The sequence below is a fragment of the Hypanus sabinus genome, chromosome 3 (genome assembly GCF_030144855.1).
Source record: "Hypanus sabinus isolate sHypSab1 chromosome 3, sHypSab1.hap1, whole genome shotgun sequence".
Taxonomy (NCBI): domain Eukaryota; kingdom Metazoa; phylum Chordata; class Chondrichthyes; order Myliobatiformes; family Dasyatidae; genus Hypanus; species Hypanus sabinus.
Genome location: NC_082708.1, coordinates 50,462,273 through 50,476,510, shown reverse-complemented (window position 1 = coordinate 50,476,510; position 14,238 = coordinate 50,462,273). Strand labels below are relative to the sequence as shown.

The window sequence follows — 14,238 nt, the reverse complement described above, 5'->3', positions numbered from 1 at the left end:
TCTTCAGAACAGTCACCACCACCCTTCAAAGTCGAGAGGGAAGTAGCATACAATTGCTAACAAATGCTACCTGTAGGGAGAAGAGCAACTCCAAAGACTCAAATCCTATGGAGCAAAATAGCTGCTAACTGAGGCACCATTATCCAGTGATGCTGCAGGGGCTATTAGGTCAGATGGTTTTCTCATGTTTAATTCATCCTCTCACTTTCTCTTGCCACTATAACCCACTATGTTTACAAGCTACATAGATAAGACACTTCCTGCTTTCCTTCCTCTCAATACCACAAACCTGCTCCTGGTCCTTTCTTCTTTCTAAGGCCCCAAATGCCCATTTATCCAAACAGTGATGGGTCATAAGAAAGCAAGAGCATAGGAAATAAGGAGCAGGAGTTGTTTGGGAGGACCCTAGAGTCTGCTCCAACATTCATTTCCACTGTCTGCTTAATCTTTGCAAACATGGACTTCCTTATAGTCAATGTTCTGACAACCTCAATGTATTCAATGGTTCAGTCTTCACAACGCTTTGAGGAAAATAATTCCTAAAATTAATTGTCCTCTTTAGAAAATAAATTGTTCCTCAGCTCTGTTATGAATGGGTGACTCTTTATTCTAACACTATGGCCCCTCCACAAAGAATCCTCTCAGCATCTACCGCATCAAGCTCTGTCAGTGCTTAAATGGCTCAGTGAGGTCACATCTTGTTCTTCCAAAGTCCAAACATCATCAGCCCAACTTGTTCAAACTTTCCCCTTAAAGGGATGCTTTCATTCCAGGAATCAGCCAAGTGAACATTCACAGAAGTGTTCTGGTCTGAGTTACATCTGCCCTTAGAAAAGGAGACCAAAACTGTACCTAGTTGTAACAATACTTTCCTGCCTTTATATTCCATCCTTTTGTATCAGGACAAACTGGTATTCTCCTCTACATTGTTCTGCCTGTTTGGTGTAATATATATTCAGAAACATTCAGAACTGTAGGATGTGCAGAATTACAATAAAGGAGCACAGTATCTGATCTTTAGTGCTTTGAATAAATCCCCGTTCACAAACCAAGCTGCACTCTTAAGGTCCAACAGTCATCTGAGTGATCTAAACAGTAAAGATATTCACTTCAGTGCTCTGCTCTGCTGTGATGTCCTCTGTTAACGACAGGAGGTAAACCATGTCACCTACAAGTCAAATATTCACAAGTATGGGCTTCTTGAGGGTGACTGCACTGCAGCCATTTCCTATAAATCTTGCATTGACATAGCAAGGCCTTCCACAAAAATAAATTGAATAGGTAGTAGCCTTTACTATTCTGGGGATTATTTCACATTATATCTATTTTTTAAAGAAGGATGCCATTCAGCAAACTAACTCAATGCAGGATCTCAGTGTATTCCTATCAGTCTCATTCCCCTACTCTCTCACATGCCCATCACCCTGCCTCCTACCTCACAGGTAATTTGCAGTAGCCAGTTAACTGAGAAGACCCACATGATCACAGGAAGATTGTACAAACTCCACAAAGATAGTGCCCAATGTTCAGGATTGAATTAAGGTTACGTGTCCTTGTAGTGCAGCATTAATTACTGCATTGCAGGAACAGGCTGTAAACTACAAAGGAATATCAATGTTGTCTGTAGATCTATTTTGCAACTGGCTTACTATGAAACCAGTTGGATCAACAGCAGAGCTCTGTGGATATTACATCAGATACCATCTGTTCCGATGTCTTTGCTTTGTACAAATTCATAATTGTCTCATTGGCAGGAAGAAAGAGAGATGCTTGAAGATTGTCCTTTTGTGTGGAACCTGTGACTAGTTGTGTGCCACAGGGGTCAGTGCTAGGACCTTTGTTGTTGATTATTTAAATAAATGTACAAGGCATGGTTACTAAGTTTGCAGGTGATATTAAAATAGGTGTTACCACAGACAGCAAAGAAGAATATCAGAAATTACAGGGTTATCTTGATCAATTAGGTAAGTGGTCCAGGGCAAGTGACCTTCCATTCAGGTAAACACAGAGTGTTTCCTTTCAGGAAATCAAATTGGTACAGCAAATGGTCAGAGACCAGGGAGCGATGTGGAACAGAGGAACTCAGGAGTACATGGTTGTTGAAAGTGGCATCACAGATAGACAGATTGGTGACAAAGGCATTTAGCATGCTGGCACTGAGTATTGGAATGGGAATGTTATGTTGGAGTTACTGTCTACAAGACCATGGTGAGACTGCACTTGGAGCATTGCATGCAGTTTTGGTGCCCCACTTTGTAGGAAAAACATCATTAAACTCAGGGTGCTACCAGTACCTGCCTGAATTAGAGAGAGAGAGGTTGGGAAGGCAAGAAGGCCAGTTCTTGAAGCCCAAGTGATTAACGTGTGACCTTGTAGAAATGTATCAGATCATGTGTGCTACAGATAGGATGAATGCCCACAGTCTCTTTCCCAGGAATTGAGACCTAAAAGTTAGAAGGCAAAGGGGTAAGAAGACTTCTTCACTTAGAGAGGGGTATGTATATGGAATAAGGGGACAGAGAAAGTGGTTGAGACACGTAAATAACCACACTCAAAAGTCACTTGGACAGATACAAGGATAAGAAAGGTTTAAATGGGTCAAATGAAAGCAAATGAGACTGGCTTGGTTGGCATGGACGAGTTGAGCCAAAGAGCCTTTTTCCAACCCTTAGTACTCAATGACCCTCCATTCTCCATTCATAATATGAGCAAGAAAGATGTATAGTTTCTAGTCACGTGGCCTAAGGGGTGTCCTAGATCTGGTCACCTGCATAGTTCCTTCCCACTGACTCCCAAAGAAATCTTCTCTCTCCCAAAGGATTTCCACCTGAGTGTATTGTATTTGGGGTTATCATAAGAACAATATTGTGTCATCAGGTAAGTTCCATTCTTTGCATCACAGCATAGTTTTGCCGATATTCTCTATTGTGACCTTGAATATTTTGGCTGAGTATAGGTTTGGAAACTCCACTGTAGAATGTCATTAATCATGTTGCAGTGTGCTGAGCATCACAAATTAACAACAAGTGTGACGTAATTATTTTCCCTTTTGTAGACTATCCTTCAGTTTGACATTATTTGGTGGCAGGTTAATTATAACTTTTTTAAAAACTCGCAACGTTCACATCAAGAGCAAAATTGATCATTATTAAATGTCTTTTGTCAAGAATTTATGTGTCATTCACAGAAGCATCTCTAAAGGCAGTATAAAATTGGCAACTGTAATAAACATCCATTTACATGACAGTTCTATTAGTAAAATGAGAGAAAATAACAAGGTCAACACAATTTATAGAAATGAAAACTGAATCACTCAAGCCATGTTCAGTAGAATGGGGAACTTTGAATGTTGCACTATTTAAATTGGATGCTAATTATTGCAAACAATATCAAGAATAAGAGTAAACAATTGAACACACCATTAACAAAACAAGAAGCTACCATAAATAGCATAAAAGTCTCTTAAACTAATAAGAAGCAAATTCAAAACTTTCAAGCTTACTGTCAAAAAATGAATTAAATGCTAGAATTCTCCAACTCATTCATGGCCTGCACATTAAAAAGGAATACAAAATAAATAAAGTGACACCAAATACCTAAATTCCAAAGTTAAAAAGAGAAAATGTGAGAAGTGTTGGACAGGTCAGACTGCACGCTATGCGGAAAAGGCCATTGATCTGATATGTTAGCTCTGTTTCTCATATCTGACCTGCTGAGTATTTGCAACATTTACCTTTTTTATTGCTGTTATATCAAGTCAAATCACTTTTACTCTCATTTCGACCATAACTGCCGGTACAATACATAACAGAAATGAGACAATGTTTTTCAGGACCATGGTGTTACATGACACAGTACAAAAACTAGACTGAACTACGTAAAAAAAACAACACAGAGAAAGCTGCACTAGACTACTGACCTACCCAGGACTGCATAAAGAGCACAAAAACAGTGCAGGCATTACAATAAATAATAAACAAGACACTAGGGCAAGGAGTCAGTCCAGTCTTCAGGTATTGAGGAGTCTGATAGCTTGGGGGAAGAAACTTTTACATAGTCTGGTTGTGAGAGCCCGAATGCTTCGGAGCCTTTTCCCAGATGGCAGGAGGGAGAAGTGATTGTATGAGGGGTGCGTGGGTGTGGTAAACTATGTATACCTGTCTGGACATGCCCCCTGCTGACTACTCCTGTGGCTCCTCCCACAGACCCCTGTATAAAGGCAATTGGAGGCACTGCTCCTCCCTCAGTCTCCAAGATGCCGTGCTCCCTTTTGCTGCTAATAAAAGTCTATTGTTCACTTCCCGTCTCTGAGAGTTATTGATAGTGCATCAATGGGGTCCTTCATAATGCTGTTTTCTTTGCGGATGCAGCATGTAATGTGAATGTCCATAATGGCGGGAAGAGAGACCCCGATGATCTTCTCAGCTGACCTCATTATCTGCTGTAGGGTCTTGCGATCCAAGATGGTGCAATTTCTGAACCAGGCAGTGATGCAGCTGCTCGGGATGCTCTCAATACAACCCCTGTAGAATGTGATGAAGATGGGGGTTGGGAGACAGACTTCCCTCGGCCTTCGCAGAAAGCTGCGAAGGTATAAAGATAAAGTATCCCCTTGTGATTTCCTAAGGTAATGTTTGACCACCAGCAAAGCTAAATGGAAATTGTGTTCCTATCTAACTACTTTAACTGTTCTCAAGATGCATTTGCAAAGGCAAGATTTTATAGTAGACATGGATGATATGCCTTAAAGTGGCACTCAATTCGTTGTGCAATTTGACCAACATGATATTGCCTAATTTACCACATCTGATGTAAATATAAATTGTTTAGTATGTGTCCTTTTGCAGATTCTAAACAGAAAACCTCGAAAATTATTTTTACAAACCTTTTTCTTTCATATTTTAAATATTGCATACCTTTTTTGAAATAAATAGAATTTTATTTTTATTATCTGCCATTCTTATCAGTCTGTCTAATCTGTCATCCTATTTCTTTATTTTGATTTCTGTCAATGATTTGGCACTGAACTAATTATTTTCCTTTTCTTCCTTAGATTGACTCTGCAATGGTATATAAAAGACTCATTTAAGAGCAGCAAATACTTACCCTATTCATGTCTTTTAGGATCCCATCTCTGAATTAGATTTCTATTTATTGTAATTAGTAAGTACATATGAAATTTAAAAAGTAAAACTTTTGTTAAATATTTCACAACCTCAAAATTTCCCATTAGATTCTGCCACGAGTGAAACGCTGTTGTAATAAATTTTTCCAACTTAAGTTTGTATCTGTTAATTCCAAAAATATCTCCCAAATTGAAGACCACCAATTCTGTGAATTGCATATATTCACAGCTCTATTCTGTCCCCTGGTGTTATTCTCCCTTTCCTGCTAGCCCCATATCCTTCTCTTTCTCCTCCTGCACCCTCACAATCTGTCCATCACCGATACGTTCCTTCCCTGTTCCCCTCCTCATTTCCTTCCCTTTAATCCATGCTTCATGCTCTTCTTCTAACAGATTCCATCTTCTTCAGCCCTTTGTCACTTCCACCTATCACTCGCCAGTTTCTTACACCTCACCCCTTCCCCACCTGCCTATCTTTCCTCTCTCATCTGGATTCATCTATCACCCATCAGTTCTTCATCCACCCCCTCTTACCACTCTCTTCATACTGGCTATCTCCCCTCTTTCTTTCTACCCCAAAATGACCCAATCCATTGACTGTCCATTTCTCTCTATAGATACTGCTTGACTTGCTCAGTTCTTCCAGGAGTTTGCATTTCTCCAGGGGAAGAACATTCTCATCCCAGTTCTAAATCTTTGACTCTTTGAAGCAATGATCTAGAACGTGTCAAGCTTTCAAGAGATTTTATAGGATTCAATTAGACCTCTCAATTCCTTAAACTCAGTTCATTTGTGCTAATTTTTTCATATAGGCCAGTTCTGTCATCCCAGAATCAATCTAGTGAACTCTTTTCATTCCCCTACAAAGCACATGTGTGCTGCTTCAAAGGGAGGCCAAAGTAGACATAGAACTCCAAGTATAACCTTTCCAAAGCCAAGTTCATTGAGAGAGTATTGAACAGTGGTCAGAGTTGTACACACCCAAATTCAGTGCAATGCATTGGCACAGAAGTCTTCAACACACTGCAGCTAGATTGCTGTTCTCTCTAGATCAGCTGGATATTCATCAGTGTATCCTGCATCTCTATTAAATACCTACTCCATTCTGTAGCATAAGACCATTCCCTATGCCCAACATCACAATAGTATTTTCAATCAAAATTTGGGAGATGCTGTATATAATCCTTGTCCTTTCTCCTTTCTGCATCAGGACAGAAACTTCAGTCTGATGTTAACAATCAGGACCGCCAGAAAGCAACAGCCATTCATAGAAACATAGAAAACCGACAGCACAACACAGGCCCAATGGCCCACAAAGCCGAGCCGAACATGTCCTTACCTTAAAAATTATCTTGGGTTACCCATAGCCCTCTATTTTTCTGAGCTCTATGTACCTATCCAGGAGTCTCTTAAAAGACCCTATCATATCTACCTCCACCACCATCTACGGCACTCCATTCCACGCACTCATAACTCTCTGTGTAAAAAACTCGACATCTCCTCTGCACCTACTTCCAAGAACCTTAAAACTATGCCCTCTCGTGCTAGCCATTTCAGCCCTGGGGAAAAGCCTCTGACTATTCAGACGATCAATGCCTCTCATCATCTTATACACCTCTATCAGGTCACCTCTCTTCCTCCATCACTCCAAAGAAAAAAGGCCAAGTTCACTCAACCTACTCTCATAAGGCATGCCCCTCAATCCAGGTAACATCCTTGTAAATCTCCTCTGCACCCTTTCTATGGTTTCCACATCCTTCCTATAGTGAGGTGACCAGAACTGAGTACAGTACTCCAAGTGGGGTCTGACCAAGGTCCTATATAGCTGCAACATTACCTCTCAACTCCTAAACTCAATCCCATGATTGATGAAGGCCATTGCACTGTATGCTTTCTTAACCATAGAGTCAACCTGCGTAGCAGCTTTGAGTGTCCTATGGACTCAGACTCCAAGATTCCTCTGATCCTCCACATTGCCAAGAGTCTTACCATTAATATTATATTCTGCTATCATATTTGACCTACCAAAATGAACCACTTCATACTTACCTGGATTGAACTCCATCTGCCACTTCTCAGCCCAGTTTTGCATCCTATTAATGTCCCGCTGTAACCTCTGACAGCCCTCCACACTATCCACAACACCCCCAAACTTTGTGTCATCAGCAAATTTACTAACCCATTCCTCCACTTCCTGATCCAGGTCATTTATAAAAAGCACAAAGAGTAGGGGTCCCAGAACTGATCCCTGAGGCACACCACTGGTGACCGACCTCCATGCAGAATATGATCCGTCTACAACCACTCTTTGCCTTCTGTGGTCAAGACAGTTCTCAACCCACAAAGCAATGTCCCCTTGGATTCCATGCCTCCTTACTTTCTCAATAAGCCTTGCATGGGGTACCTTATCAAATGCCTTGCTGAAATCCATATACATTACATCTACCGCTCTACCTTCAACAAAGTGTTTAGTCACATCATCAAGAAATTCAATCAGGCTCGTAAGGCACGACCTGCCAAAGGCACGATTTGTCAAAGCCATGCTGACTATTCCTAATCATATTATGCCTCTCCAAATGTTCATAAATCCTGCCTCTCAGGATCTTCTCCATCAACTTACCAACCACAGGGTCTATAATGTCCTGGGCTATCTCTACTCCCTTTCTTGAATAAGGAAACAACATCCACAACCCTCCAATCCTCCAAAACCTCTCCTGTCCTCATTGATGATGCAAAGATCATCACCAGAGGCTCAGCAATTGCCTCCCTCACCTCACACACCTCCCACAGTAGCCTGGGGTACATCTCCTCCAGTCCTGGTGACTTATCCAACTTGATGCTTTCCAAAAGCTCCAGCACGTCCTCTTTCTTGATATCTACATGCTCAAGCTTTTCAGTCTGCTGCAAGTCATCACTACAATCACTAAGATCCTTTTCCATAATTCATCCACTTCCCTACTTCAATAGCTGCAGTATGGTAAAATTCAATACAGTTGTTGAAAGTCATTATTGCAGTTGTCTCTGACACTGGACATTTGATCACTTACTAAAGGAAATACTGAATTCATATTTCTCCACAGGATTGTCTCTCAATACCTAAGTTACAAATTGCTACCCAAAGGAACCCCTGCCTTTATTAAACCGGTCAATGTATTGAGTTTTCTTTTTTCTAGAAAGCATACAGTGATGACCATGCGAGCAACCAAGGCAGCAGTGACCTGTTTCTTGCACTGACATCTCAGGAAAATGCTAGCCTCTGACCCCAAACAGCCCATCCCTCCTGCAATCAGGGTCAGAATCTCTCACTGGTTTCTTTGATCTATTTGCATCCTTGCCATTCAGGGCACCTACATCCCTGGTGATGTTTTTCCACTTTATGTTGTTTTCTTCTGGTCTTTCCGTGACATTGCTATGTTCTCCTACATAACTCACTTACCTTAAACAAGTGCAACTGTTATCTACCGTCATCTGATTCAAGATAATCTGAAGTGTATCTGATATTTGGGTTTCTAGTACAAATATACCCAATGTTGTTTGCTTTCTGAGTGAAGCCAGTAGGGTGCCAATAGCCCTATTGTAACCTTCCAAACATTTTCTCCAAATTGACCTTATTAGTTTTTCTCCAAATGCTGTTCAAAAAGAAACCTTTCCTTTTCAATCCATATAGCACCTTTTCACTTCAGCTTTGATGCATTTTTAGATTTTTTTTTATTCTCATTCCTTCAAAGTTGATGGAAATGTGAAATCTCGCGAATACAGTAAACTCAATATAAAGGTGACTCACAAGCTTTGTAAAAGGTCCCTGGATTTTTTTTTACTCACACAATGGGGCAAACAACAACCCATTCCATTGAAGCATTTATCGTCTTTTGTTGCTGTAAAAGTGAAATTAATAACAATAGCTATCTCCTGTGCTGTATTCAATTTTTGGCGGACTCTGAAAGATCATGACCTTTAACATTAGCATAGCCACCATAGGGAATATTTCTAAAAAGTCCACAATTATTAGATTTTATGCAGGTATTAATTTACTTCAAGGTTTTTGGAAATGACATAATTTGATTTCATTTTTAAAATACTTTAGTAGGGATTTTAACATCGTATACAAGACCATCATTTATTGCCTATCTTTAAATATCCTTGGGAAGGTAATGGTTAGACACTATCTTAAAGTGCAGCAGTGCTAGTGAATGCACTCCTGTAGTGCTGATGGGAAGGGAGCTCCTGGTTGTTTCCAAACACTTTCAGCCCTTGTCCTCCTTTGCGGTAGAGTTTACAGACTTGGAAAGTGCTGTCCAAGCAGCCCGACTAACTGGTCTGTTTTATTGATAGTACACATGACAACAACACTGGACGGATTGTGGAGGGAACGAATGTTCAGCACGGCTGATGAGGTGCCAACTAAACAGCTTGTTTTGTCCTGGCTTGGGTCAGCATTCTCAAAAATCGTTAAAGATGCAAATCCACCAGGCAAGTGAGAGTATTCCAGCATGCATTCTGGAAAAGGGTGAGCTCGGGGTCTCAGGAGGTGAGTGTGCTACTGCAATCTGTGTGAGGTTCATTTAGGTTTTGATGGTGACCCTGGGATTTTCATTGAATGCCAAGCTGCAGTGTGAGACAACAGCATAATTACAAAGCTCTAGAATAGCTAAATTTGAAGATAATTGATATGTTCCTAGGGTACAATGCCCTTGAAGAAGTTAACAGGATGTTTTAGTCAATGGTCCACTAGACCTGGACCAAAGGCAGGAGCAGGTGGATGACCTGTAATGACCGATCATGTACCCTCTTGTCATAAAATAACTTCAGTAAAATTATATACATAGTTGCATTAGTAAAATTATAATTCCTTATTTCTCTGCAGGTATGAAAATGTATTAGAGTGTATGGTCTGCACCTATAAGGTGAATAGATAAGTGAAGAAACAATCAAGAGCTTTTGCTGACAGAAATCAAAATAAACAAATGGGTTGACAGATTAGACTGTGAATGATTCTTTTATTCCACAACAGCTAGGTCATTAGATCATATTTTTGGAGATGGTCAACGGCAGACGTGTCTGTGCCATAAATGTTACTTTCCATTTATCACCTCCTGTCTGAATGTTGCTGAGGTCTTGCTATTTATGGGCTCAGTTTGCTGAGGAGCTGTGAAATGGAACCCACCAGCAATAGCTTTGTTAGTGACATCATACATGGTAGGTTATTGATGAAGCAGTTGAAGATGGTAGGAGCCCAGGACATTCCTTAAAAAATGTCTCCAACTATTAGAGTGTTTATATTGGATGCCCTCTGATTTTAGCTTTACCAAAGTTTTTTTTTGATGTCAAGAGCAATTCTTCTCACATCATCCCTGGAATTCATCTCTTTTTAACCGAATGTGGAACCAAGGGTAACTTATTCTCATGCCAATTGTATTTTATTAAGTACTCATTTTTTTAGTTCCTTAAGGTTGTTATAGTTGGAGGGAGTTAGTGCGGACAAGCTCCCACTACCTATTAAATGCTCCCAATGGCGTGTGGCTTAAATAGCTTCTGACAACCAAGCCCAGCTCCTGGCCTTCACATATAGCTTAGTTACTAATCCCAGCAGAACTGTTTCTGTGACGGGAGAAGTGGCAAAGATAGCATTAAAATCAGTCTCTTTGGGCAGATGGGGCTCATTGTCCATAGTTGGCAACTCATCTAGGAGAAGGAAAACTGTGATCTCAAACCTTGCTGCTATTCTCACTCATGGGGAAGGCTTTGGGAATAAACCCTGAGGAAAATCCAGAGCTGGAGTCCCTAAGTTAAGTTCAACGCTGACTGGTGGCTCCTGTGACACAGCAGGTGCCAAACCGTATCAGACTCTGTCATTCCTTTGGAATTATCGGTTGCGTGGAGAGGAGGAGCAACAGCTTGCTCTGCATACCATAGACAGCAAGGATGCAGCAAACATGGTCAACCCCGACCAACAGAGGGCCACAAGATCCATTCTTTCAAAAATCCATTGAATACATTCCTAGAACTGCACTTAGCGAGTAAAGAATAATTGAGAATATGCATTTCATTTTAATCCCAGTTGTTGTGTCACTTTGAACACTACCTTGTTATTCACCTTTTTGCACTATTTATTTTTTTAAATTTATAGTAATTTTAACTTCTTTTCACTGTGCTGCTGCAAAACAACAATTTTACATCGTGTAAGCCATTGATAATAAACTTGATTCTGATTCCCTCTTAAGTTTTGTACTTGAATAATGCACAGAGTAATAATAACTGTTGTTTGTAAATTATATCAGCCCAGATGTTGTTGGCATGGGCCCAACTACCTGATATTACTGCCCACATATACCCCTAAACACAAACTTATCTAATCTGGATGTGGAGGAGCTAACTTACTGACCTGAAGTGTTCCCAAAGCCAATGTAGACAGTGGGCCTCCAATGATAAAATGATCAAGACCCATATCCAAAACTCCCTGATAAACAGTAAAGCCAGAGGAGCCACCAAACTTGACCACTATTAGAGCACCATCAGGAACACTTACCCCACCATCCCATGCCCACACTTTGGAAAGTCTGATCACCTGGCTGCACTTCTATTCCTGGCATTCAGGCAAAAACTAAAGACAGCAGCACCAATGGTGAGCACCAAGAAAGTATGGTCAAGGGAAGCAGAGGAGTGCTCACTGGACTGTTTTGAGTCAGTAGACTGGACAATATTCAGGGATTCATCTTCGAATCTGAATGAATATGCCACAGTTGTCACCAACTTCATCAAGACCTGTTTGGATGAGTGTGTGCCTTTGAGAACATACTGGACATAGCCAAATCAAACACAGTGGACGTACTAGGAAATTTGCAGTCTGCTGAGGGTTAGTTCAGTGGCATTCAAGACCATTGATCCAGACCTATACAAGAAGTCCAGGTATAACCCATGGAAGGCTATGTTAAGAGTGGCAAAAACAATTCCAATTGAAGTTAGAGACTGAATCGGATGCTCGTCAGCTCTGGCAGGGTTTGCAGGCCATTACTTCCTACAAGGTGAATCCAAAGCTTTTTTATTATTATGCATTGCAATGTACTGCTGCAGCAAAAAACAACACATTTCATGAAATATGCAAATAATATTAAACCTGATAATGATTTTCAGCCTTATCCCCAGCTTTGTTGACTGACAAAAAATGTCATATTTTAAATGTCCTGAACTAAAACCTTAAAAGTAATCATAACTTTTAAAAAAATAATAAAAATACAATCAACTGTAAATGCTTCTGAACAATCAGAAACATAAAACAAAACACATTTGTATCATCTATATAGATTGAGCTGTTATTTATAGCAGTGCTTAAATAAATATGTGAACCACTGACTGTTAAAAGAAACAACAGCTCTTCTCGAGGAGTGTTGGGATTATTTATGCCTCCAGAAGCATTACTCACCTGGATGTGCTTTCCATTTGGTGTCCGTACTTCCTCAGACAGCTCCATCATTTTTAGTGCCATCAGAGCAATGAGTTTAGCGTGATTCCTGCTCTTTCTGTGTAATCCTCCAGCAACACAATATGCATCACCTATTGTTTCAACCTGCAGAAGTTCAAATGGGAAAAGGCAATGAGTCATTATGCGGTTTTTTCCAGTGCTTCACCGGCAACCTCATCTACACAGCTCATTAAACCAAGACTGATCTCCCATTCTGAAGTTCATGATAGAATTATAAATGTGCCATGCTACTGGATTATATATTGTAGTAGAAATCAATTCTGCTGTCTACTCCAACACCTCAGTTTTAAACAATTCTGCTCAGCTTCATAAATTAATTTCAGTTCGAAAGGATGCCATTCAGCCCATCCAGACGGTTTCAAAATAATCCAGACAGTCCACTACCCTAATCCTTCCCAGTAGCCCAATGTTTTCCCTCATCAACTATTCAATTCCCCTTTAAAAGCAGAGATAGACTATATGTCTACCACTTATTCAGGCAACAAGCTCTAGATCATGAATACTTGTGTGTGAAAATGTTTTTTCTTTATGTCACAACTGATTTCTTTCTACTTAGCTTAGATTGTGACCCTTTCCCCAGTACAAATAGATTCCCTCTAATCAACTTGTTTCAACCTTTGGTATTATTGAACACATCTTTCCAATTATCTCACAGGCTCCTTGTCATTGACAATTAACTGAACTGTGACTACTGCACCCATTCCTCAATCACACTTTGTTTACTTGTTCAGAAGGAGAACAGCCTGGCCCCTATCACCACACTACTCTGAAGCCTGAACAAAGAAATACAATTTTTATAAAGAAATTGACCAGTTGTAATCATGTAACACGCTATAAGGTTTCACTATTAATGTAATGGCCTCTCTATAATGTTCCACGGCTAAGGTAATGGTTTCTCTGTAACAGTAATGTTTGGGTTATGACTAGAGATAATGGGGCATGTTAGCCAATGAGTGGGATGTTGTTCTTACTTGTGTGTCTGGGAGCAGGGATTTTCGTGGTCTTCTGTCAAGAAAAGATGAAGAGAGAGGATGCGAATGGAGAGAGTTGGTAGACTGCCAGACGGAGTGGACTGAGGAGCAAGGGTCTGAGGGTCTGAGGGTTGGCTACGTTCGGAGGAGGGCGACGGGAACAAATGGACGACACCGTGCACTCCAACGTTTCATGACTGTTTCATGAGAATGGGCCCTCTTCTTTTGTTTCTTTACTTACCATATAGTCAAATTAGGAATTATAAAGCTCAATCGTTTAATCGCATATCATGTACTGTTTGTTATTTTCGGGATACTGATTTGTAACACGGCACACGTTCGCACAGCATCCACCCGAGTTTGGCCAGGCCAGGGGCTATCATCCCCTGGATTAAGCCGATAGCCGAACCAAGGGTTACATACAAAATATCGATCAAAAGAAATTCTGTGCATTTCTGATTCCCATCATCTACATATTTAAATACTAATTATAATACATACTCCAGGAGTTAATAACCTTTTAAAACTATGTGTTAAAGGCCAATAATATCCAAGGATTAGGAAAATAACTGTTCAATAGTAAGTGTTTCATCAATCTGCTGGGACTTCAAGATTCAGGAAGTTTTGGCTGATCATCACTTTATCTGCTATCTGGGTAACCA

General features: G+C 40.4%; 1 protein-coding gene across 1 annotated transcript in view; it reads right to left on the bottom strand.

The window, feature by feature from the left end:
• Positions 1 to 14,238, bottom strand: part of gucy1a2 (guanylate cyclase 1, soluble, alpha 2) — a 162,791-nt gene that overhangs the window by 21,061 nt on the left and 127,492 nt on the right. The window contains exon 6 of the mRNA XM_059963306.1: positions 12,546 to 12,689. Within this exon, the coding sequence (XP_059819289.1) occupies positions 12,546 to 12,689 (144 nt within the window). The remainder of the gene's footprint in view (positions 1 to 12,545; positions 12,690 to 14,238) is intronic.